This window comes from Peromyscus eremicus, chromosome 15, assembly GCF_949786415.1.
Source record: "Peromyscus eremicus chromosome 15, PerEre_H2_v1, whole genome shotgun sequence".
NCBI lineage: Eukaryota > Metazoa > Chordata > Mammalia > Rodentia > Cricetidae > Peromyscus > Peromyscus eremicus.
In genome coordinates this window covers 53,845,964-53,872,915 of record NC_081431.1, presented here as the reverse complement: position 1 = coordinate 53,872,915, position 26,952 = coordinate 53,845,964, and the positions used below count along the sequence as shown (strand labels likewise).

Sequence of the window (26,952 nt, the reverse complement as noted above, 5' to 3'; positions counted from 1 at the left end):
TGACATATTAGGGTATCTTAATTTACCTCTCCCATTATTGAATTGTGTTAAGCAGAAACAAACTTAGTAGATATCAACACACTTACTATCAAGATCATATTCTTAGAATACCACATCCATGAGCCGAAGAATGTATTTCTCTTCTTTCTTTCCTGTGCTGGGGATCAAACCAGGACCTTGTAGATGGCAGGCAAGTGCTCTACCACTGACCTACAGCCTGGTCCTGTATGTGCTCCTTGACAATACTATTATATACCTTGTTCTTGGATTATTATGACTCTAAAAATGTTATTGTCAAGTAGGAAATGTTATTGCTGAAATACGGTCTTGGGAAAATGTAGCAACCAGTTTGAAGGTTTGCCTTCTATAAGCTTCTATTAGTAATACTGTAAGTGTTATATGAAGCAAGCATCACCAAATTTATACCACTGGTTTTTAGTAAACATACCACAATAGCTTTATCTTAACTTCCTGCTCCAGTAATTTTTGACAAAGTATGCGTATAAATCATATCCCTCTGTGTTTATTAAACTCAGTAATATCAAACTCTTCATTGTAGTTGGCCTCAAATGTGATTCAAAAAGGATTGGCATGGTGTATATATGTGTGGAATTTTGCTTTCATACACTTAGTGCAGTCTGAATAAGTAACAATCTTATGGTATACAGTGGTGTGACTATCACTTTACATAATCCCAACAGTGGATGGTGAAAACATTTGTTACTGTTTTCTCACCCCAGACTGAGAATTCATGACGCAGGTACTTGATGTAGGGTTTTTTTTTGGAGAAGAATTAATTATAATGAAAGGAGAAACTCACACATTTCAGTAACACTTGGCGCGAAGTGGTTTTGTTTTCAGAATTTGTTTCAAGTCTTTGGGAGTATGTTAATTTGTTAGGCAGGAGAAAACTTGATATGGGAAAATCAAAATTACATGGTGTAGTTGGCCTAATTGTGAAATTGAAACTCACTGAATGATTTCTCCAAATGTCTCACAAGGGGCATAGCACTTTTAAACTTGAACAACGCACGCCTCGTGATATACAAGCGATAATTCCCATTTTACAAATGTAGGAAGCGAGAAACTGAAGTTAGACATCCCACACCAAGTCCAGTCGTGACAACACAGTATGCACAAAGACAGTGCCTTTTTGTTTTGTTTGCCAATGACCTTGGGTTCTCAATTTTAAACAATGAAGTTTGTGGCTGTGGAGCATGTCTTGCTATGCTGATGGCAACACCACTTTTGACAGGCAAGTTTAAGATCAAATCTCTTCTTTATTTTCCAAGGCTCCTAGTCAGACTTTTATGTCTCATGACTCATACACCACATTCATACCACACTCGGTTTCCTCATTCTTGTACCTTCTGTGTGGATACAGTCTGAAGCAACCCCCATCGATGACAGTCACTCTATCCTTGTCAAGGGTGAGTGCTAACTGGGAGAAGGCCTTTCCCAGTCCCTAGGGAGTCTCTAGCCCTGGACAATGTTTTGAATGTCCACCATACATTTTTCTAAATGTCCTCTTAACAGATCCCGAATTTGAGACAGCGGAAGAAGGGGCAATAAGAAGCCACAGTAAAGAATCAGCAACGGACGGGCTCGGTTTGATTCCAGCTTTCCCACTGCTCACTGCTTATCTTAGCCCCAGTCTCTTGCTCTGTGAGGTGGTGATTAAGGCACCTACAGCTTAGGTGTGGAGCATTCCGCCGAGCCAATGCTCATCACCGCCTAACAGAACACATGCTTTGGAGTTCTGGAAATCAGGTCCCACCTCCTCCATCCTCCGTGGTGCCCTCTGAGCTTCCTAGAACGCCACTCTAGGGGGGCTGCCACTGCGTGTTCCAAAGTTAAGTCTTTGGCTATGCGTCAGTGACCGGGGCCCGGAATGTGTTTCCCATATGTGCAGGCAACTGGGGCCTATCCTTGAGCGATTTGGCAGGGCTGTTCAGCAGGTGCCGAAGTCTGAACATTCCTGAATCAGGAGGGGGCGGCTCTGGCTTCCAGAGAGCCCTACCCCGGCCACAGCTGGAGCGAGGCAGACGCGGGAGCATCCACCAGAGCTCGGACTTGGCAGCGAATGGAAGTCGGGATGTGGGCACCCGGGGACCGGAGAAGTGCTTTTCCAGGACGGCGGCCGCGGGAACCGGTGCCCGGGGACAGCGGGAGGGCCGGTCGGGCCCGCGGGCCGCGCGGCCAGGTGCAGCCGCAGGGCGCGTCCCCGTGCGCCCCTTCCCCCTCCCGCCGACTTCCTGGTTCGCCCAAGGTGGCCGAGCCGCCGCCGCCGCCGCCGCCGGCCGGGTCGCGGGAACCGGGAGGCGGGGGCGGGGGCGGGGGCGGCGTCGCCACCGCGGTGCTGTCCCCGCGAGGCCGCGGAGGGCGCCGTGGGCCGGCCGCCGCTCTCAGCAGCGCGTCCCAGGCGGCGTGCGGGCGTGCGGGCGCGGGGCGACGGCGGCCCCGCAGCGACATGTGACCATGGACCGCAGGACCAGGTGAGCGCCGCCGCCGCCGCCGCCGCCGCCGGGGCCCGGCCTCCCCGGCCCTCCGGGTGCGGCCTGGCCCGGGACGGCTGGCTGGCTGCGCGGCGGTCGGCGCTAGGCCGCAAAGCCTGCCCGCCCCGCGACCCTGCTTCCCCGGGCCCGGTCGGCCGAGCGCCGGGGCGGGCTGGCGGGCGGGCGGGCGGCCGAGCGGGCGAGCCGGCTGGGCGGCTGGGCGAGCGGTTGTTATGAAACCGCTCCCCCGGCGTTCAGGGTCGCCGGTGCTCCCTGGTGGGTGGTTTCCCAGGGTGGCCCCGGGATGCTTTCTGATGCTTTCCCTTTATATAAAATGAAAGCGGCGTCTGGTTATACAGCCGCCCTGTGTGAGCTGCTTGCAGAGTGGTGGATGCCCCAAGGTGGCTCTTCACCATTGGCCATTTTACCTCTGGGGAGTAGGTAGAAAGCCATTTGAATAACGGTGGTGGCTGGGCTTCGAGGTGTCTTGGAGATGGGTGATGGCCGTTTTTCTTCTGAAACTTTACTTTGGGAAGAAATCCCGTCTTTTACCAACCCCCTCCCTCCCTCCCTCCCTCCCCTTCCGTTCTACCTCAGTCTGGATGTATTTGTTATGCCACCGAGAAAGGCCCCTTGGATTGTAGAGAAGTATAACTTGAGTCAGTATTTAGCTTTTCTACCTAAGACTAATTTTAAACAGCTTGTGGAAATAGAAGCCTTCTGCAGTTTTAGAATATTTCCTTGAGTGTTTGACACCATGGAGGGCAGGGTGAGTTAAAAAAAAAAAAAAAAGCATACTCTTTGGACAATTAATTGTATTATGAGGGGATTAAAAAAAAAGTTCACCAGAGCCCATTTTATGCCCATGAAACAAATTAATAGTGGGTGGAATGAGGAAGTGTTTATTTAACTTAAGTGTAAGTTAGTTTATATGGCTCGTCTTTCCCTCTGGTTCTAAATGGGTGTCATATATATATATATATATATATATATATATATATATATATATATATATATACGTATATATATATTTAAAATCAATGTTTATTTAGAAGTGAGGACTAGCATTGATATCTTAAGAAAGTATATGTTAAAAAAGCCAATATACAAAGGCACTAGTCATAGCAGAAGTAATTGAAATATGTCATCACTTTTTTGCATTGTGATGTTTTTACCTTTAACAACTACCCCCCAACCCCCACCCCATCATGACCAAACCCAAGGCTTCAGGCACTCTAGGGCAGATACTGTGTACTGGTGAGCTACATCCCCAGACTTAACCTTACACCGTCTCATGGAAAGAGAAATTACAACAGCAAATTTTTGTTTGCTTTAAGTATCCCAGTAGATTTCAGTCCACTTTTTGAAATTTAGTAAATAGGTTAAATGTGTAAGAAATTAGAGTGAAAAAAAAAAGTAACTTCTAAAGGAAGTGAAGCAAACTTTCTATTCTTGGTCGAAGATTTAAAGAGGAGGAAAATGTCCAAGTTCCTTAAAGAAAACGGTATAAAGAAAATAACTTTTGTTAAGATTTCTTAGCTTGGAGTGTGTGAACAGCTTCCTACTTTGAACATGCTTAAGTAAATAACATCTCAGGAAAAGCACGTGCAAAACATCCTATCCATGGTGCTTTTTTCTGTGATAGTCTCTGGAACATGGCAGGTGGAATCAGGATTTCATCCTTTATACTCAGGTCAGGTGCTTTGGAGAAAGCCTGAGAGCCTCTGTTAGCATTGTGGCCGTGTGAGAAGACACTTAGTGATGCACTGACTTTCCAGTTTTGAGTCGATAAGATGAAAACTACCACTCTCTAACGAACTTTCACATCATTCTTTTGATATCTAATCCTTACAGTTACTCTGTGAAGTAGACGGTACATTGTAGGAGAGGAAGCAATCTCAGAGGTGAATGAAATACTTTGCCCTCAGATTCAGAGCTCCAAAGTCTGAACTTCCACCCTTATCAAACTGATAAAACATTATCATTTATATTTCTGCTGCATAGTCATGGAGCCTCATCGAATCCACTGAGGCAGGAAAAGGACTAGATTTGGAATTCAGTAAATTACAGAGGATGGAGCTCTTCCTTAGCGTGAACAGACTCTGGGTTCGAGCCTTAGTACCACAAAAGCCCACGTGTACAGAGACATGCTTGTATAGAAGTTTTATAGGTAATGCTTGTTTGCTGTGCAAAGTAAATATAACAAGATTCTCTTTATTTTAGGGAAAATCCAGAAAGAACTTTTGACTTGGTATTGAAAGTGAAGTGTCATGCCTCTGAAAATGAAGGTATGTGTGTTCTTTTACTTCCTAATGTAATCGAGTATGTCAAAACAAGTGTTAATACTGTGTTCTGCTGGAGCATGATTCTGTCAGGAACCCGATAGTACCAGGTGTCTGTTCCAGGATCTCAAATTGCTAGTAATAAAATAGATGTGAGGTCTTTGCTCTGAGCTTGTAGGAATCAGTGTTGTTATCTGTGCAGCTTGGATTTCAACTTACAGCTCAGTTTTGCTCCCTGTTGACAAAACTGCCCTTGTTCATAGTAAGAAGGCATGCCTTTTCATTTTCTTTCTTCTGTGTTGGAAAAGTCAGCTCCTTAAAAAAAAAAAAATACTGTAAATTCTCCTGCTGGTACTAACGGGGCCTTCCCCAGTCCCTTCTGATGTTTCTGGAATGCACTGTATAGGCTGAGTCGCTCCTTCTGTTGGATTTATTCCAGTTGCACAGAACTTGGGGAAGTAAACATGTGTGACATAACTTGGAAGGTTTTGGTTGTGGGTTCTATACAGTTTTCCAGAAAAACAAATACTTACTCTTTAAAGTATTGTGACTTTTGTCCATTTTTTTTTAATCACCTTTCTATATTATGTGTGTATTTGGGAGCGGAGTATCAGTCAAAGGCGAAGGAACATCTCTTTTGCTTATTTTATGCATGCTATATCTTCATGCATGTTTTTAGTACATGGCTCATTAGCAGTATACTTAGCCCCTAGATGGCAAGGCCATTAAGTGTGGGGTTTTGTGGAGACCAATTGGCCATCCTGAAGCCTGGGTTGAGAAGTCTCTGACACTCTTAGTCCTAAGATTAGTCAGCAATTACATACTCTTAAGTCATTTGGCGCTGTACACCTTAAAATAGAGGAGTCCAGCCCAGCTGTGGTGAAATAGGCATGGCTAATTTTAGGTAGGAAATCACACACATTCTTGGCTCCAGAGCTTCTGTGTGCTTCGTTTCTGGTCTGCTGGAAGTACAGCTCTCATCGAGTTTGCCAGTTAGCAAGAAGAAATCCCAAGGTTCTAAGTAACATCTTCCCATTAGAGAAATCATCGTCGTCGTCGTCGTTGTCGTCCTCTGTGTGGTAGAGTTTGTTCATTTGTGTACTCCCCAGGGATGTCCATATCCTCTGTGCAGCTTGGGCATGTTATGCTGAACACACACACACACACACACACACACACACACACACACACGAACATTAGTGTTTCAGACTCCACTTATATTGATAGTGTATTTATGGTATGCGTTAACCTTAAAAGAGCCACCACACTGTTAACCTAAGGTCCGTGAAGTGGTGCTCATCTGATGTGTTATACAACAGGATACATTCTTTTGGGAAGCACCAGAGCTTTTCATTTTAAACGAGTGTTCCTCAGGTCGCAAAGCCATCTTATAAAAGTATAAAAGTACTTCATGGAACAACTGGTCTGTGCACGTGTTAATCTGTGACCTTCATGTAAAGGCTCTGTGGATTGGTCTTTGCTTCCCCGCTTCGCCCCTCTGCTTTCTGTGACTGGTTAGTCCAGTGACCAGCTGTTACTAGCTTTTATTGCCATCTCACCTTGCTGCAGCTGTAAAATCAAACTGCTCTCCAGAGATATCTTCACTTGTGTTTTAGCACTTTAGTCTGGCAAAGTTGGAAATATCATAAATGGACAAGATAAACAATTTTGGCTTCTCTTCAAGCTGGTCAGTCCATTCTTTGTGTATGTGATGTATGTGCATATTTGTGTGTGTGTGTGTGTGTGTGTGTGTGTGTGTGTGTGTGTGTTCCTGTGTGTGAGTGCTGGTACACACATGCCATGGTGTCTATGTAGAGGTCAGATGAGAATTTCAAGTGTTGGCCTTTACCTTCTACCTTGTTTGAGACGGGGTTTCTTTGTTGTTCACAGCTACTGTGTAAACCAGGCTAGCTGGACCTTGAGTTCTGGGGACTTCCCTGTCTCCCTCCTATCTCCCCTTGGTGCTGGGATTACATACGTGTACTACTTCACTGAACTTGGGTCCTGGGGATCCGAACTTAGGTCTTAACATTTCTGAGGCATGCACTTTACCCACTGAACCATCTCCCTGGCTCAGAGAATTGTCAACACATCAAGGTTTTCTTTTGTGCCCCCTACCAGTTTGGACAGTGTTGGGGATTGAACTTAGTACCATGTGTTCAGTCTATGAAAGTCTGAACCACTGAGCTGGAGGGTCAGCTTTAGAGTGTCCCCTTTAGCTTACTGCCTGGCACCAAACTCTAAAAAATTAATTTTTTTTTCCCTCACTACTGCAGCTCAGGCCAACTCAGACTTGTGGTCTTCGTACTTTAGCTTCTAGAGTGCTGAGATTGGGGTGTGCCACTCCATCTGGCTTAAATTCAACCACATCAAAAACATTACGTTTTTTTCCTTCAGTGATGCTTTAAATCATTTAAACATGATAAATAATTTAAGTTCCATGTAGTTATAAACTTTTGTGCCTAAGAAGTCTTAGTTCCTATAACTGAGCTCTAAAAGTAAAATTTTATGCCAAATTGCTTGATGTTTCTATAATATCTTATTAATTACCTCTTTCATTGCTAAATATTAAAAGTAAAATATGTGGAAGTTCTTTGAAAAGTATTAGAGTATTTCTTTATAACTGTCAATTTGTTTTAACAAGACTGGGTTGGATTTTGGCTTGTCTGGGGTATGTTCTATCACTGTTGATGGACTCTTGTGTTTTATTTTGGCTTGTTTGGGGTATGTTCTATCACGGTGATGGACTTGGAGAGTAAGCCCTATAAATTAGGATGCTATTACAAATGTAAAACTGGCCCTAAGACTGAAAGGACACTTGAGAGTCCTTGTAAGAGGAATGCCGTTGGGTGAGTCATCAGCTCTTATTATGAAATTACAGATCCTGTCATTCAAAGGCTTAGATATCTTGTGGTTTCAAGATGGCTATCTCTAGACCTTGGAAGCCTGCCTTCTTGAATATGACTGCAGGTGCAGGAGGAGAAGCCTTTGGCTTTTCATGACTTTCTTTAGAGCCAGAAATTTTCTCAGAAAATGTCTTCTTGAGCCTCAGTGTCTAGAGTTGCCATGGGTATGACCATTGCTTAGGAGGACATCATTGACCCTGTCGAGATGGAGGGTATTGTGATTGGCCTAATAATAATTGCAAAGAGTAGATATTAGGAGATTAGTTGAAGTATTCTTTGTAAAGGGTTGTTCAGAGCATCACTTTATTCTTTTGATGGCTTATTTTGTCATATAGAAAATGTGTCTTTAATCTTCATGTTAAAATATTTGACATGATTCTCACTCTCTTCATAGAGAACTTAAAATCTTTCGTAAGTATCATATGTATTGTCAGAAATAAGATTAAAAATGGATTTCTCTTTGTGTGAGTGTATGTGTGTGTATTTGGGTGCCTATAGAGGCTAGAAGAGGCTGATTTTTTTCCCCTGGAGCTGGAATAATGACTGTCAGCCACCTGACCTGGCTGCTGGGAACTGAACTTGAATCCTGAAAGAGCAGCAAGAGCTTTTAGTTACTGACCCATCTCGCCAGCCCCCAGAAATAAGTTACTGTTTTAGTTCATTTGGAAATGAATTAGTTGGTGAACTAGAGCTTGACATAGCAGATATTCATCTAGTCTTTTGCTGTCTGGACTTGTTTCAAGGCATTTCATTAATATTTCTGAACATAACACATTTTTAAAAAATGTATTTAACTTTTTTATTTTATGTGTATTGGTCAGATCCCCGGGAACTGGAGTTATAGACAATTGTGTGCTGCCATGTGGGTGCTGGGAATTGAACCCAGGTCCTCTGGAAGAGTAGCCAGTGTGAGCCATCTCTCCAGCCCCCCATAACACATTTTAGAATACTGAAAAATAAGTTAGTTTTGTTTGGAGTCCCCTACAGATATGAAGCTTGCTGTAAGAGAGACTGGTGATGTTCTCTCTTCTGTCCCATTTGTTAATAGAATTGTTTCTGGTGATGTCTTCATGTTGGCTATGGCCTCTGTTTTAAAGGAGATTTTCCTGGCAAGACAATCTTCCAGGAGCTTGTATTCCAGTTTTCCAGAGCACAGTGCCACAATTTAGATGCTAATGTTGTTCTTGGTGGCTCTCCAGCTCATTGCCTTCGCCACTCTTCTGCTCGCCCACACTCCCACAGAGGTACAGACGGCAGAGATGGCCTTGTCTCAGTTCTAATAACAAAACTCACAGTACTCTGCTTGCACCACTTTCTCCAAAGAGATTGGACACTTCAAGGAAATGAAAACTAACTTCCTTAGTAAAAGATGCCTTTTTTAAGGGTTTCTTTTTTGGGCGGTGGCTTTGGGACTCCGCTCTCTCTGTTTTCTTTGTTTTTCCCTGTTGCTAACTGATGGTAAGAAGTAGCTGCAGCAGCAGCAGCTAATATTTATGTAGTATTTACTTGGAGCCAAGCACAAGTCTGGGGGTTTAAAAAATGTACTAGGTTCTTAAGTCTCACAAAAATCTTACGAAGTGCTGCTCTCATGAAGGGACTCATGAATGAAGAAATTAAGAAATTTGTTTAAAGTGGCATCCCCATCGTCTGAGGTTAATCTCCTCTGTCTTACCTCCTGTTGCATAGTGCCACATGGAAACCCATCGTTACCTGCTTTATAACACAAGGACATAGAGCATTAATGATATGTGTGGCAGGTCATTTTAAACAGGAATACAGTGTGTTTTCTGAAATTAATAAATTCATTGTAATTCCTCTGAAAACAGCACTAAGCTTTTCCTTGTATAACTCTGTTCCTCCTCTTCATTTCCAAGGCTTATGTCTCCATATTAAATGACTCTTTGATCTAACACTTCTAGTTATTAACAGTTCAAGCACACTTTTGGCAAACCTTGTTTACTCTGTTCCCATATCATTATCTGATTATTTCTCTTAGGATCAAGTCCCTTTGTTATAATTTTTTTTTCTTTGATGAGAGTATCCAACTTGGTATTGAATTATCTATTTTTTAAAATTATCTGTGTTTTAAATCTCAACTCATGTTAACAGTTGAAAGCATTCATTTTCTTAAATCAGAACCTGAGGTCAAATAATTTATAGTCCCCTCCATATTCTGTATAAGAAGACATTTATTAACCTGCATTTGATTATTTTTTCCTGATAGTGTGATGATGTAGTTTGCTGAATACAGCATTTTGGCACTTTCTGTGTTCATAAGGAGTTTAATATAGTCATGTATAGTTATAAAGGTAGCTTGATTGTATGTTTGTTATGCTTCTAGTAAATTCTTCATGAACCACATTAGTTATTTTCCTTAAAAGAGAGCTCACCACAGACTCTCACATCCTTAGTGAATTCAGAATGGAAAGGTATATAGATTGGACCTGTGGTGGCCATTGGACAAGCAGATGCTACTACAGTTAATTCAGAGGGTTTCTTGTAGAAGTGATTTTAAATACAAACTGGCATGACAGTAGCAGGAACATTTATGTAGTGGGCGTGGCAGTGTATCCCGCAGAAAATTTAATGTGATTCTTTAGAGTCATATTCTTGGAATATGTCATTTTCCCCCAGTAGCAAATAGTTAAGGATGTTCTTTTATATTTGTGTGAGGCATTATGGGTTCTTCCCAGCATTGCTGCCCATTAAAGTACAGATTAAGCAACACTGTTTTGCATGTTTTTCTTGTTACTTGGGTAGTGTTCAGTTGCATTTGATACTCCATGACCTGGTCTTATTAGCTAGTTTAGTTTTTTTTCATGCTACTGCAGTCTGAGGTGACTCTTTGTCTTTGAACTTGGATGGTTCCCACTGTGATGGGGTCCCAGGGCCCCTACTGCACTTGAATTCACAGTGCTGTCCTCTGTTGCTGCTGTGACCATTCTAGGCTGGCACAGTCAACAAGTTTGTCCAGTCTTTTGGTGTGTTCATTCAGTCCCTGGAATGTCTTTTCCTAGATTTTCAAGGTGGTATGTCCTTAGAATACTTATGACGATAGTCTGTAATTGGGAGATTTTTCTTCGTTTTCATGGTGTTTCCTGTCTGTCTTGCAAATATGTGTGTTTAATTTGTGAATCAGAGGCAATACTTTACCTACTATGGAGTATAATTTTAACTATGTTTGTAGATATTATTGGCTATATTGCCATTTGGGGGCTACTTCAAGCAAGTGGCCTGGCTGTTTTAGGTAACAATGAGATCATCAATTCTAATAGACTCCTTCCCCCATTGAAATGAGTTTTAGTGCTTAACGTTCCAAAACTTTTCACAGCTGTAGTTCTTGGCTTTATGCTAAAGGAATGTTATGAATGCTCAGAGAGTCTTGTTTGTTGACTGTTGTTTACTCAGTTTAGAAATGATTCCAGATAGTTTTGAGAAGTTAAGACACCGGGTGTTCCTGTGTTGGAAGGTTGAGTGATGTTTCAGGCAAAGTTAGAGTCTTAATTGTACATAAACTCTGGTTAAGTTGATTTATTTCAGGTAGCAAGTTGATTTTGTCTATAGACGAATGCGTATTACTTCTTTGTGTGATGGGACAGTCATTGGCCTAGTGGAGAAACTTGCCCACAGTGGCCCTGAATCGAGCCCTGAGAGGTAATATTGCTCGGCTATAGGTGCTTGACTAGCGTGTGTGAGGCTCTGGGTGACATTAGTGCTCAGGACAGTAGAGTGAATAGGAGATCGTGAAGCTTCCTAGAGAGGAAGTTGCTTTGCTGTCTGAACCGTTCTGAGCACCTCTCTCCCTGTGGGGTTGTGGGACACCTGTAGCTACCCGCTGCCCAGGACAGTGTCAGCCCAAGCACTTGGTTCTAAAACTACCTCTCTTCTCCCCTACTCTTCAAATAACACACCAAGTGGGTAGGTGTTATTGAAAGGTCTTATATGATTAAATTCACAGTGAGGTGTGAACAATTGATAGACAGCCCTCAAGGGACCATTTTAATTGTAAAGAAAGCCTTGTAAACTCAGGTTAATTAAAAAGATGCAGTTGGGAGCTGGAGATACAGCTAAGTGGTGTGTAGTTGACTAGGATGTGCGATGCCCTGGGTTGATCTCGACACAGCCAAACAATGAAATAAAATAAAATAAAAATAGATGTGGTTTGCCATAAGGGAACATTCTAGTTTGGTCTTGCTGTCTTTATTCCAGCTCTACTATTACTCTGTAAGTTTTGAGTTAATGGCCTTAATAAGTATGTAAGTATATTAGGATATTAGGAATATTTGTGCAGTAAATTCATTTAATTTTGTTACATATATAACATTCCCAGTTAATAAAATAAAGCTATAACATCATAGTTAAAGACCCTTAATTATGTTTTCGTTTACCTGAGTAGACTTCAAGCTAGATGTTTTATAGAAATAGTGATAAAAACAATATTTGACATTTGTAATATGTCAGGAAATATAACAAGTGTCTGTGTATCCATATTGTTTTTACTATAATTATAGGAGGTAGACACTGTATTCTTTCAGAAAGATAAAGAAATGGAGGCTGAGAAAGTTTAAACCATTTCCCCAACATGCACAGCTTCCAGAGGTAGGACTGGATTTGGACCTGTTCCTGTGATATGGAGCCTAAGCTCTTAATTGTCAGGCTTCTCTTAAACTAGTTCTTTAACACTAGTGAGATATTCTGCAGTGATGTTTATAAAGCCATACATTTCTGAAAATCCTTAATAAATTCTAGGCTTCGTCAGATTGTATTATTATTATTATTATTATTATTATTATTATTTAATTGTAAAATGACACTTATCGTTGAGAGTGTGTGTGTGCACATGCATGCACGCACTGTGGCATGTGTGTGGCAGTCAGAGCACAACCTGCAAACACTTACTTGTTGAACCATCCCACTGTCCCAGAGTTATATTATATTATGATTAGCAAGGTCATAGGAAGATGTGCCTAAACGCCACGCAAGTGGTTAGTCTTCTCATTCATTTCAATGAATAAGAAGCCACAGTTCCAAGCCCAGGTTATGAGTCAGGCCCGGATAAAAAGCAGATGGCATTGTTGAATGGGGTGTGTCACTTCCAAATTGTAGTATGCAGTCAAGGCTCTGATATGTAGCACTAACATGTGAAAGAGCCTGACTCCACTGTGTGGGAGTCTGAGGAGAGTGGAGCTGTGAGGTGATGGAGGATATGGTCATTAGACAAGTTGGAAGTCAGGTGATTAGCTTTTCCTTAAATTACTTTGAGCTTTTCTTCATATTTAAACTCTTATGAATGATTCTGAGGAGACAGATTGCTTTTGGTATTCACATTTGCATCTAAAGGGAAAACTAAGGAATGGCCTCTGCTAAAGTAGTGTGTCCTGCCTTGGTCAGGAGCTACCAGTTCTTACAGGCTGACTCAGTGTGTGCAGTGACTTTAACACTGAGGAAAGCACCGGGTGAGCTGTCTCTTAAACTTATTATTATTATATTAGTCTATTTTTGTAACAGTGCTGGGGTTGAGCCCTACGCTGAACCACATCTCCCTGCCTCTGGGCTGGTAAAGGGATGGAAGCCCTGCTGGTGTTGAGGATTTAGTAGTGGTGATCACTAAACTTGCTTCTTTAAAAACACATAGTTTTGGAGAATGAAGCTACAGAAGTGAAAAGCAATACAAACAGGAATCTGACTATTCTTTCGGTGTGAAAAGCAATACAAACAGGAATCTGACTATTCTTTCGGTGTCTGTTTCACACTAGGTCACCAATGTCCTGAGTCTTGTCCACTGGATTTTTAGCTTTTGTGTCAAGAACTTGTCTCACTTGAGACTTGGGGATAGGTGTCGTGAATGCTGTCCAGAATTACTTGCTAAATTATCTCCTGTTTTCAAAGTGAAATTAGAAAAAGATTGTCCTGTACGACTCAAGCCTGGTGGAGATTTTTAAATCTTTTAGAAAATGTCAGTGTAAAAGATGGAAAGCTTGCAGATTTTTATCATCACATCAAATGGGTGCTCCGTTGAAGCCATTTTAAAAGTAGAACTGTTGATAAACCACAGGCTGACTTGGTAGGCAGAGATGATAAAGATCAGACAGGGCCTTCCTCTTTCAGTTCCTTCTCAGTTATCACTTGAACCTGTAAAAGAGCACATAGCTACCAGCACAGTTCATCCCGTGGTATTCTGCTAGATGTGGAAGCTTCCAGAAATTAGTCATCACAGAAGTAGATATTTCTGGGGTTGGTAGAAGAAATGCACTAATATAAGGGTGTACTTGATCTTCAAATTTAAAGTAATTACAATTAGGTGGGCTTAAGACTTTGTTACCTGAGCAGCAATAAAACATAGTTGACTATTATTTATGAGTGTTTAAAATTAGCTAACCTGTGCGCCTAACATTAGTTGGATTTAGGCTTCACCAGTTCAGGTATATGTGTGCTTGTAAAGATTTATTATTTTTAGCTATGTGCATATGTGTGTGTGCCTGTGTATGGGAATGTGCACAGGAATGTAGGTACTTGAGGCAGCACTTGATATGGGTGCTAGGACCTGAACTCCAGTCCTAGTAATAGCCTCAAGTGCTCTTAAAGGTTGAACAATCTGTCCAGCCCCTTAGGCATGGCTTTATTGCTCAGGAATATCTTGTATCTTCAGGGTCTGTGTATTGTTGCTCCTGAGATAATAAGCATAAAATGGTTTAGAAGGAATTAGAAATAGTTTTGTTAAAAATCAAATATTTCAGGTCCCATTTTGGAAGAATAAATTGTGTAATTATTTGGGGAATTTTTTTAAAAGATCTTGACTAGTTTAATTTTTTTTTATATATCAAATAATATATAATAGTTGTAACGCAACTAATGAACTTAATTTACTTGGCTTAGTAAACTATGTTACCACACACACACACACACACACACACACACACACACACACAAACTTGGTGCCACAAAGGACTTAAACACTGAGTTTTGGGACCTTATTGTGTTGCTGACACGTGGCTTCATGATGAATACCTGCAGTATATTCATCTTAACAAGGGACAGCACTGTCATCAAGATTATGTATTTCCTGTGAACAGATCCAGATGTATTACAGAAGAAATGTAGGCTGGGAATTGTTAGGAAAAAAAATTTTAACTTCCAAATGTTTAATGGCAATTATAGTATTGGTAGTGACATTGAATGCTTACTCTAAAAATAGTAATGTTAAAATTCACTACTTGTTTGGACACTGGATTTGAATCTGTAAATGTTTGTCTGACTTTAGTCTAATAGTTGAAGACATATTGAATCCATAATATTCGGCATCAAGTGTATCATTGGCTGAGTGTGGTCTGCGAGGCAGGTGCAGCTCTCCTCCCGAACCCACGGCAGCACCGTGCCTTTGATTCTGACTGCACTGACTAGGTGCATGGCATTGGCCAAGTCCTTCAACTTGTACTGCTTTCCATTTTGTGTCTGTAAGACCTTTGCGAGGCGTGTCTTCACTACATAGTGAAGCGCAACTACATAGTGGCAGGGAAGAGTCTTGTCAATTGTACCGTTAAACATTATAGTGAGAGACACTTTGCTTTTAAGCTCTGTGGTGGTTATCTGTGGGCCAGAGTATAATCACTTGAGTGGAAACTGCCAACTTGGAAGAAGGGACGACTTAATGGAAGTCTGAATGACTTTTTCCATGTCCCCTGTTTAGTGTTGTGGAAGCTCCAGGAGCAGGCTGGTGAAGATTCCAACCTGTTCTAAGAAGTTAATTTCTTGTTGCGAAGGGAATTTGGCTGAGGGGAGAAGTTGGCATCATATTTGACAGCTCCACTTAAACTGTGTGTTTTGAATGGAACAAGTGTAACTTGGAAGTTACAGTGTGGCTTTGCCCTCCCCTGCCCTGCCCTTCTCTGCTTCCCCTCCCCTGCCCCACCCCCTCCCTTCCTCCTCTAGCACTGGATACCTTAGGCCTTGAGTGTGCAGGTATGTGGCCACTGCTATGCTTCTGTCAGGCCTTACCCCGCCGGCCAACCAAAAAAAAATCACAGGTATAAACCCTAGCAGCACAACAGGAGCTCCGTATACCTGTAAGTTTTCAAACTCCCAACAGTTAACCTTGAGCAGCTAGGAAGTTGTTAGGAGTGATGCTAAGTTGAGATTCGAGACATTACACAAGTATAGGGTTCTCAGAGGGTTTCAGTTGAGAGGTCTGATGTAATTGCCTGAGTTCTGTGAAAATAAATACTAACTCCTTATCTGAAATGCTTGGGAAGGACTATTTTGTGTTTTGGAGTTTTTCAAATTTTGGAATATTTTTATGTGTATGTGTGTGAACTTTAACTATATATAAAAAACAATTGAGTCTCATTTTAGATTTATATAGAGAGAGCCACATACAATATCTTGTGTGTTTATATATTCATAACACACATATGCAGTATCTGGGAATGGGGCCAAAATCTAAAGTGAGATTCAATTTATTTATAGCAGAAGTTAATTTATAATAAATTATATATATATGTACATAAATAAATGATTGAAGGTATACATATATATGTGTATATATGTGTATACACACACGCACACATACACACAAAGCTTGTTGTTTATATGTTTTGTTCCTTTGAGACAGTGTCTCACACTGTAATCTGAATTGACATGGAACTCACTATTTCAGTCACCCTAGCCTCAAATTTATGGCTATCCTCTTAGTCCCCAAGTGCTGGGATTAGAGGCGTGAGGAGGTCACATGTGGAATTTTCCATTTGTAGTGTCATGTTGATGCTCATGGTGCCAAAGTTTTCAGATTTCTCATTTCAGATTTTTAGATTGGGAATGTTCAGTATGGACTGTGGTTTTAATGAGAAAGACTGTAAATTCAAGGCTCTCCACTCATGACATCATTTTTACTTATCTGGATTTGTTTATAACTTTCTTTGTTGGGTATGAAATTTAATTGGGGTCTAGGAATTATCTTTGAAGTAAGATTCTGGTAAATCATTGATATACATCTCTTCTATGGATAATTTAATACAAGCCATGGAGCTTATATTTGAAAAACAAATTTAATTTACTTAAGACTGTACATTCCTATGTCTCGACTGTAGTGTTTCTTAATTTTATTTATATATGCCATAGAAAATCACAGTAGTTTTGTCACATCTGGGAAAACAGACCTTCGGCAATGGCAAGAGGTCACTGGCCTGGCCTGGGGCCAGGGTTGAAGGCTCAGTGTGTTCTCAGTCCTCTAACCCATTAGTGACACACACTAGACTATTTCCTTCATGTCCTTTTTGGTGAGAACCTACTTTTTTTACACTGTGTTTTATCCTAATTTCAGATGGCAGAACTCTGCAGTGATAATGGAGTTGGAAGAATTTGGGCTGGAGTTCTGGCTTAATAAGCTTTCGAGCCTTAGGTTTTAAAACGAGTCTTTAAAATGAGAGCTGTTAAAGTCCCTTCTCTATTTTCTCAGAAAGCTGTGAGGAATTGTAGGAGTAGCAACACACACACACACACACACACACACACACACACACACACGTTTTAAGCTGGAATTTTCATTATAATTTAAACATATATTTCTTTTATAACTCCTCTTCTGTATTATATGTATAGATTTAATATATAATGATCTAATATCACAGTATACCAGTGAAGGCTTAATTGCAGGATTTAACAATGACAATAAAAATTAAGAATTATAAGGGTGCATTACATTTATTTATATCTTATTATTTCAGGCTAAGGCTTAAAATATTCTTTTTTTTTTTTTGGTTTTTCGAGACAGGGTTTCTCTGTGTAGCTTTGGAACCTGTCCTGGAACTCACTCGGTAGCCCAGGCTGGCCTCGAACTCACAGAGATCCGCCTGCCTCTGCCTCCCTAGTGCTGGGATTAAAGGCATGTGCCACCACTGCCCGGCGAATATTCTTTTTATAACAGTCACCTCTAACTACAGATTCAGTGAAATAAATAAGAATTTCATAGTCATTTATTTTTTAATGATTTTTAAAAATATAAGATAATGAATAAAATTCTGTAATAATGACTCATACTTACTGTGAATCTGGCCACTCATACCACTTTTTCCCATTAATAAAACTGTCAGTCTAAAGGGAGCATATTCTAATATTAAAAAGCCCCTGGCTTTGACATTAAAATCTACAAAGTGCTAGGTGATTATATTAAATTTGTTAATCACGATCCACAAAACGTTCTTTCTCAGTCATGTAGCTGCTTTGTTCAGGTTAATCATTCCTTAGTAAGAGAACTCCTCCGATGCCATTGGTGATGAGTTTTCTGGTTTTCCTAGACATCTGTAGTGCTGTTGTGGAGCCTAACAGCCTGTAGTGGAGCTGGCCATTGTGAATATGCACACCACGTGTGCGGCAGACTTGTTTAAGCCCAGGACCTACCAGTATCCACTACTAGCTACGGTTTTATCCTAACCAGAGTCTGGGAGTTCTTATGGTTAAGAGACTGTGATCCAGAATAAAATCTAAATTTAATCTAATATTCTAGAAGCTCCATGATTGGAACCAGATAACCACATTTCTCTCCACTTAAACATATACTGTGTGTGTGTGTGTGTGTGTGTGTGTGTGTGTGTGTGTGTGTGTGTGAGTGCATGTAGAGGCTTGAGGTCTACATTGGGTGTTACTTCACCGGAGTCATCCACCTTGTTCTGACACAGGGTCTCTCAGTGGAGCCCACAGATTAGGCTGTCACAGAACTGGCTGGCCACTGGAGTCTAAGGGATCCACATCTCCATAACCATTGTACTGGGATTCCAAGTACTCATGCCTACTACAAGTTATAGTTTTATCTTAACTACAGTCTGAAAGTTTTATGGTCGAGATCCCGTATCTTTCTGTAGGTAATAGGCAGCATAGTGCAGTGATTCCTGTATGTGTTGAGTCATTTGGTAAGCTGTGTTTATCTTTTTGGGAACACCGCTTCTCATCTACACGTGTTTGGAATATTTGTTTACACTATAAAGATGTGTCTTTGCCAAAGATGTCTTCTGATTGCTTTAATAAAGAGCTGAATGGACAATAGCTAGACAGGAGAGGGTAGGTGGGATATCTAGGGAAAGAGAGGATGAGGAGGAGGAATCTAGGCCTGCAGATTTCACCAGAAGACTCCGAGCAAGTCTGATGTGCCGTACTAAAAAGAGGTAGCTAAGCCACACAGAAGAACATAGATTAAAAATATGGGTTAATTAAGCTATAAGAGCTAGTTGTAAACAAGCCTAAGCCGAAGGCCCAGTTTTTATAATTAATAATAAGTCTCAGTGTCATTATTTGTGGGCTGGTGATCCAAAGGTAGTTAAGAAAGATTGCTACATACATGTGTGGGCACAGCATATTTTTTTTTGGAAGAACTTTTTGTTATTCCCTCAAGTATAATTCAGCAAAGCACAAGCATCTGCCATGCCCAGGCTCTGGGCTGCTGCTGCTGATGGTGTGTGCTCTTCTCAGTATTGCTCGGTCTGCTTTCGGTTTCTCCTTGTCCACTTTCCTCTTGACGTCATCTGCTCTTCTGCCTTCCAGCTGGCCTGTGTGTCATCTCAGGGCAGTGGTCACCTGCTCCTCCACTGTTCATCACTCCATAGTACCTGTAGTTTCTGCCGATACTGGAATGCGTCTTGTCTTCAATGACCAGCTCATTTCCAGACATTCAAAGCATTATGTTGGACTCAGTGGCATCTTTGTTCCATTGATTGTTCATCCACTCGAACGTTAAGAAATGCCTCTATTTTTGATAACTCGTTTTAATTATCCAAATATTTTGGCTTCACTGTGATGTGAATACTCCGTGATGTGTGTATCATGTTTTGATCCTGTCCACACTGCCTTTCACTGTTTTCCCACCGTTCCTCCACGTCCCCATAGTCCCTTCCCTTCTCCTTCTATTTCCTCTCTTACTTCCAAGTCATCTTTTAAAATGTCACCTGGTGCTAAAGGTAATAAAAATCCCCTATGCCAGCTACCAAAGGAAGTATGCGGTTTTAATGAGATAGAAAAACGTTTAGTGCTTACTAAAATGGACTTCTTTCTTTCTTTCTTTCTTTCTTTTCTTTTTGAGACAGGGTTTCTCTGTGTATCCCTTGTTGTTCTGGAACTCACTCTGTAGACCAGGCTGGCCTCAGATTCAGAGATCCATCTGCCTCTGCCTCCTGAGTGCTGGAATTAAAGGCAAGCGCCAGTTAGATTTCTTTAAAACACCATATGGAACTGCTTCTTTCATTAAAGACAGAGTGCTTGAGAACCAAGAAATTACAACTAGATGTTACTTTTTTTTAATTGATTGAAGTACTGCTGCTATTAATATGCTTGCTGAACATGACCTATTTAAAGACTTATTTATTAGCAAGGAGGTAATGGAGAAGAGCTGTTCTGAAACAGACAGTGAAAATGTGGAATCAGAACTAGGCTTTTGTCTTTGGTTTTACTACATATTTTTTGGGGGGGTTTCCAGATTAAAAAAAAATTCCTTCAGCTTTTTTTTTTTTCATTAATGCTAGATAAGGGAAGTGATTGAACATTTGTTTCCCTATGACTTCTTTTCCTCTCACTCTCTCACTTTTGGCAAAATTTCAGTAAACATTCAACATTGACTAAGTGGTACTCTGAATGACTATTTTATGTTTGATATATTTGTGCTAGCAACATTGCCGTCTAGTAGCTACACAGGACCGGTTCTCCCATCCGGTTGTGACTGACAGCAGGAGGCACTCAGCCAGCTCTCTTCCCACGGTCAGTCTGTGCTGGGGCTTCACTTGATTCTGTTGCAGACACAAGTCTGATACAGTTGTGGTGACTCACATCGCCCTCTCCCTTCACGTAAGTGCTGTTTATTAAAACGAGCAGAAAAGACAGAGTGTAGGTCCCTAGGGATAGGATGGAGAAAAACAAAGGATGCAAACGTCTCTTGCTTGGCAAACCCCTTGCTGACCTACTTGGCCATCTTGTTATTGATGGGCATCTTGCAGAAGTGGTCAGACCACAGGCACACAGTTGTCTTCTCTGAAAAAGTGCGAAGTGGCACCTGAAAGCCTTCAGATTTGGGAACTCATTCCGGCACTTGGGCTCAATCATATGGTTCTAGCTTAAGATGTCATAGGTGAGAAAGTCCACACAGGTGAGTTTTACTCCTGCAAACTGCGAATTTCCCCAGGAGTGATGCAGTTTGTTTAAGTTGTGCACGTAGCTGTTTCAAGCACTGAGGTGTCAGGCTTTCAGCGTCCCAGCTGTAGCAGAGCCAAACAAGCTGTACATGGAAATCCGTGACTCGGTTCTCCATGATGTCCCCTCCTCTCTTTTCTCCTTCGGTATCAGCACACGTGTTGTACTGACCAGTGGTGTAGCTCAAGAGTGCACTACTCTGGGGGAGCTTTTCATCCATAAAGTAGGATGGTTAGGAAAATCTGGATTAAGCTGGAATTTCCAGTCCAGTGACTGACTCTGGTGGTAGTGAGGAGCTTCCCTAGGGTATTTCAGGAACCCAGATGACCTCTGACAACAGTAGTAGGGTTCATGCTTTCTCTTATTCCTGGGTTACAGTATTGCTTGGCTGTGCTGTTCCATGTGAGTTCCAGTTCTGTGTTGTGATTATATTTGTGTTGGTGATGTAGTTCTAATGCTTTAAGTCAGATTTTCAAATGTAATAAATACTGTCAGTGCATCTGAATTTCACTTGTCTGGTTTGATGCTCTGTGCTTTGAAGGCATTTGAGTGGGTGTGTGCTAACGGATGATAGTGCATACCTTTTACCATCCCCTCACCCTACCCCGATTTTAAAAGTCAGATATTTTTCTCTTTTCACTGTTTTGACATCCTGTATAATTCCCACCCCCTTATTTTGCAGTTTGCTGCTCATAAATGTATACTTCTGCTAAAATTTAGAAAATATTTTTCATAGTAATTATTCATTTGATTTTCATGTCAACTATGTTGTAGATGTTAATATCTTGAGGAAACTGAAGTATATAAAGATGAAATGACCAGACTCAGATAACTGGGAAGCTTAAATTCTAAGATTACTCTAATTTTAATACATATAGATTTTTTATATAAAAAAATGAAGTAAATTATGAGTGGCCCAAATGAGTTACTTGAATGAATTTAAGTAGAATTAACTTGTTCTTACTAAGGTGGGTTGGAGACAGATACATTATGTTGCTAGTTTATGTCTGCGTTGATCTGTGAGTGTAAATGCTTCCAATTTAAGGAAAATTATCTAGGCCCATCATGTACAATTCAACAAAAGAGGAAGATAATAAAAAGATACTAGAAATCACTTTAAATTCCATTACACTGAGAATGTCGTGGCTAATAATCTTTTTTTTTTTTTTTTTTTTTTTTTTTGGTTTTTCGAGACAGGGTTTCTCTGTGTAGCTTTGCGCCTTTCCTGAACTCGCTTTGGAGACCAGGCTGGCCTCGAACTCACAGAGATCCACCTGGCTCTGCCTCCCGAGTGCTGGGATTAAAGGCATGCGCCACCACTGCCCGGCGTGGCTAATAATCTTGTTAAACCTTTATATAAAAATCTATATGAATATATGTGCATCAGTAGTATATACTGTCATAAAATGGGTCATCTCTCCATAAGCTGGCTTCATCTTCACTAACTGACAGCTTGGTGTAGACATGGTTCCAGTTCATGTTTGTTTTGACATAGGGTCTCACTATGTGGCCCTGGATGGCTTGGAACTCTGTGTAGACCAGGCTGGTTTCATACTCTGCCTTGTCTACATAGAGATCTGTCTGCCTCTGCTTCCTGGGTGCTGGGATTAAAAGCAGCACTTTGCCAGCCTCTTTCTGGCTCTAAAAATAGAGATCTATTTGAGATTGAATTGCTCTTAGAATCCCACTGTTTGAGCATATTATTCACACATCTCACTACATATATATTGTTATTTAAATAAGTTTGTAGGAATGTCATTGAAGGTTTAATATGGATTGTCTGCTTATCATCCCACTAAAGGATGCGCCTTTGTTTTTATGTGTTCTGTGAGTTTCGTACAATGTGTTTTGATCATATTCATCCCCTCCCCAGCTTTTCCCAGATCCAGGCCCTCTCATTTAGCCAACTTTGTGTTTTTTAACCCTTTCAAGACCAGTCTGTGTTGCCCATTCTTGGATGAGTGGTCTTCCACTGGAGAGTGGTTGACTTGTCAGGGACCACACTTGTCTGTCCCTGACCATGGCAGCTAACAGTTGCCATCATAGCTCCATGCCTGTGGGTAGGATTGCATGCCAGACTCTCCTCTCCATTCCATGCTGAGATTTGGTCTGGCTTAAGAGGGTTGTGACCCACAGGTTGAGAACCAGTAATCTAATTGCAGTCATATAGGCTTCAACTGTGGTCCATATTTTGGATATTTGCTTTCGTAATTATATACTTACAAGCATTTTCTAATTTCTACTGTGACTTTCTTTTAACACATGCATTATTTAGAAATGCAACATTTAATTTCCAATTTTGGGGGTGTATTGTTATTGATTATACATTTTCATTTAATTTATTTTTTCTTTTATTTAAGTCAGAGCATATACTCTCTGTGTCATTAGTCCTTGAGAATGTGTGTTCTAGTTCATGGTTTCATAATGTGGCTTATCTTGGTGAAGATTCACAGTGTCATAGACAGGACCTATATCTCACAGTTGTGGTGATGCACTGGTATATTGATGCCAGTTAGGTAAAGTTGGTTGGTAGTATTCTTCAAATCTTATGTCTTTTCTGACACTTTTGTATCTTTTAATTACCAAGAGAAGAATGTTACAGTTTTATATGTGATTGTGAATTTGATTGCCACCTTTCAGGTTTTTTAGTTTTTCTTCCACATACTTTGAAGCTGTTTTGTGAAATGTACATTTATGATTGTTATCTCCTCTTCTTGTGCATGCTGGTCAGATGATCTGCCACTGAGCTACATTCTCAGCCACCTTGTCACCTTTTCATTTCAGGCTCTCACTAGGTTGCCTAGGCTGGCCTTGAACTTACTCTGTAGCCAAGGCATGTGCAAATTTTTTATTCTTCTGTCTCTACCCCTGAAGTAGCAGGTATCCCAGATTTGTGCCCTAGCCCAGCTGTTGTATTTTCTTTATGAACTGGCTCTTAATATATGCTATTTTCTGTCTTCATTTAGTTTCATATAAATAGAATTGCTTTCTTATGATTAGTGTTGCATGGCACTTTCTATTTCTGTTATAAAATTATCTGAACTATTTATATCTATCAACATATATTTGTCTTGCCTTTCTACCTAGTCTGACAGTTGCTGACTATAATTAGTGTTAGTGCGTTTCCATTTGATGCCATTATTGATATGGTAAGGGTGAGATCTGCCATTTTGTCATTTGTTACTAGTGTTAAAAAAATTGTACTAGTTGATTTTTGGTGGGGATAAGAGCAAGGCCTCACTGTGGATCCCATCCTGGACTCCTTAGAGATTCACGGCCCTCCTGCCTCTGCCTCCCAAGCACTGGGTTTACAGTGTGTGCCACCACGTGGGCCTGCCATAGTTTTAGCTGGTTCCTTGGTAGAAATGTTAGTCAGTACTGCTGTATGTGATAATGTGCATCCACTGCTGCCTTCAGTGTGTTCTCTTTACTGGACTTTTTCAGTAAAGTGATTGTCGTGTGCTTGTCTAAGTTTCTTTTATCTCTTCTGGTGGGGCTCTTGGATCTGTAAATGTATATAGATCATTATTCGTTTTCCAACCATTTTTCTGTTCATTCTTTCTTTTCTGTCCTTAGGACCATATAGAGCTCCTGTTTATTAAATTATTTGGTGTGATCTCACAAATCCCAAAGGCTCTTGGTTTATTCAGTATCCTTTGGCTCTGTTGCTTTAGTTTGTTTAGCTTCTGACAGTCAGTATTCTGGTTTTCTCATCTACTCTGTAGCTGCCAATCTGCTATTAAATGCATATAGTGACTTGTGGGTTTCAAATAGTGTTTGTTTTTTTTTTTTTTTTAGTTCTAGATATTCTACATGGTTCTTTTGATTAGTTTGTATTTTTCCACTGAATCTTATTCTGTTCATTCATTCTTCTGATCTTTTCCTTTGATTCATTAGAAATATTTTCAATAATGTATTATAATATTTTGTTTAGTTTTATTTTATATTGCTTATAGTGGGTAGGTTGGCTAGGTTGTACCTGTCAATGGTTAATGACCAAAAGTGAATACACAGTATTGTGCTATCTAGATTCTAATAGTCCTAAAATTGGAGCTCCCCCTTTTAAAATTCTTCAGAATATCATAATGATAGATACTCTGGAAATGTGTCATGTTCTAGAAACAGAGATCTGAGAATGAAATGCAAATGATGTACCAGAGTATAAAGACTCATGTAACTGTTGTAGTGATGTAGAACAAGGTGGTGAGTATAAAGACTCATGTAACTGTTACGATGATGTAGAACAAGGCGGTTGCATGAAACACTGGTTATAGTTACTTACTTCTGTGAAGCATGATGATCACTGAATCGTGTTTTTGTTTGTGGGGTTGAATGCAAGACCTTGCACATGATAAGCAAATGTTATACTGCTGAGCGAACGTAGCCTTGGCTGTAGATGCCATAACTTTATATGAATTGTGTTTTGAAAGAATTAAACTTATTATAGAAGTAGAAGACAGCCGTATTTCATGGTCTTTACCTACTTAAAATAGTGCCACTGTATTACATGGTATCATATTTATCTTGGTAATTTAAATGTAACTTGCAGAGCAAAATGGGATTTTACATCCGTAATCTTAAGTTTCATTTTGAGCTTTTCAACAACTCTATGTCAGACTCCTCAGCTATAGCCCCTTACTGTTGAGAAAGTAAAGCTCCTTGAAGTTCTTGATGCCAAGGTTTCAGGATTATGGGATGGAAGAGCCAGGACTAAAATGGTGCTATCTCTATGTTGTCTGTACAGATTTTCAAATTTGTTTTAGTTAGGTATTTTTAGAAAAATTTCTGGTCTATAATTTGTAATTTTAAGTTTCAGTTGAGTAATTAGGTTTAAACCACTGTATAAAAACTTATTAAAAGCCAGACCAGGGAAGCAGAAGAAGTTGGATCTCCATATTTTAGAGGCTGGCTAGTCTGTATTGTGAGTTCCAGGATAGCCAGGGCAGCATTGAAAGACCTTGTCTCAAAAATTCAAAAATAAGCAAATAAAAACAATGTACCCACTTTATTAAAGGGCTGGAGAGATGGCTTGGGGTTTAAAACTACACACTGCTCATCCAGAGGACATGTGTTTGGTTTCCAGCACCCCCACCGTGGCTCACAAGCAATGCTCATTCTAGTAATAACTCCAACTCTAATATCATCTTGTCACCTCCACTGGTGCTAGGCATGCTTGTGGTGTGTGATGTACATATGTTACATGCAGGGAAAACACCCATACACATACAATAAAAAACTTGTTGAAGATTATTTATTAATACATCTTTTTATAGGGTTTATTTTCATACTGATATTAATGTTTTAACATTCGCATCTACTCGAAATCACACTGTTTGAGTCTTTTAATGATTATTTATCCTATTGATAGGTATATTGAAGGTGGTGTTCTAATCACTTTATGCATGCATTTGGGTCATATCTCCTTGGTTAGGTTGAAGTGTGGGTCATAAGGAGTATGTGCCTGAACCATGTTGGCTGTTCTAGCTCAGGACTTGCCAGAAGTGCTAGTGCTTCAGAGAGAGGACTTGGCAGATGTTATTTTGTATCAACCAGTGGTGTTTGATCTTTATTGAAAGAAGCTCTAGCTCTCTAAACATAGGATAATGATTTACTTCCCTTAGCCTTTTTCCTTTGTAGCTTTGAGAAATTTCAGAAAACAGAGACTTTTTGTTAGGGAGAAAATAGTCTTTGTGAGTAAAGCTTTGGCTTCTTTTGTGTTCAGAACACAGAGACTCTTTATCTTCCCATCCATTGGGTTTATGCATTAACCTAGACATGAGCTTTGCTTTCCTTCAGAATTGCAGGGAACAGTTTTTGGAGATCATATGTGTTGATCTCCAAAAGTGATGATGATTAACACATATGTGTTTTACAGAAGTGCTTTATAGTGTTAGTTTCAGTGTTGCTTAGGTCAAGAACCAAGTACAAGTTCAGGGATATGTAGTAATTGGTGTGATGACATAAAATTCAATCTAATATTATACCATGTCTCTAAGGTAAGTGAATGGCATTGCCAACAGCACCTTAGCCAACAATAGTCTGTATCATTTAATACGAGAGACTTGAGCATCCGTGGCTATCTGAGTGGGAAGCCTGGACCTAGTG

At 40.5% G+C, this 26,952-nt stretch overlaps 1 protein-coding gene across 2 annotated transcripts in view; it reads left to right on the top strand.

Moving 5' to 3' along the window:
* Positions 1-2,391: 2,391 nt before the first annotated feature.
* Positions 2,392-26,952, top strand: part of Dennd1b (DENN domain containing 1B) — a 229,432-nt gene continuing 204,871 nt past the window's right edge. For both annotated transcript variants that reach the window (XM_059281211.1, XM_059281210.1), the window contains exons 1-2: positions 2,392-2,495; positions 4,719-4,783. In XM_059281211.1, coding sequence (XP_059137194.1) covers positions 2,479-2,495; positions 4,719-4,783 — 82 coding nt within the window. In that variant the 5' untranslated portion in view covers positions 2,392-2,478. The remainder of the gene's footprint in view (positions 2,496-4,718; positions 4,784-26,952) is intronic.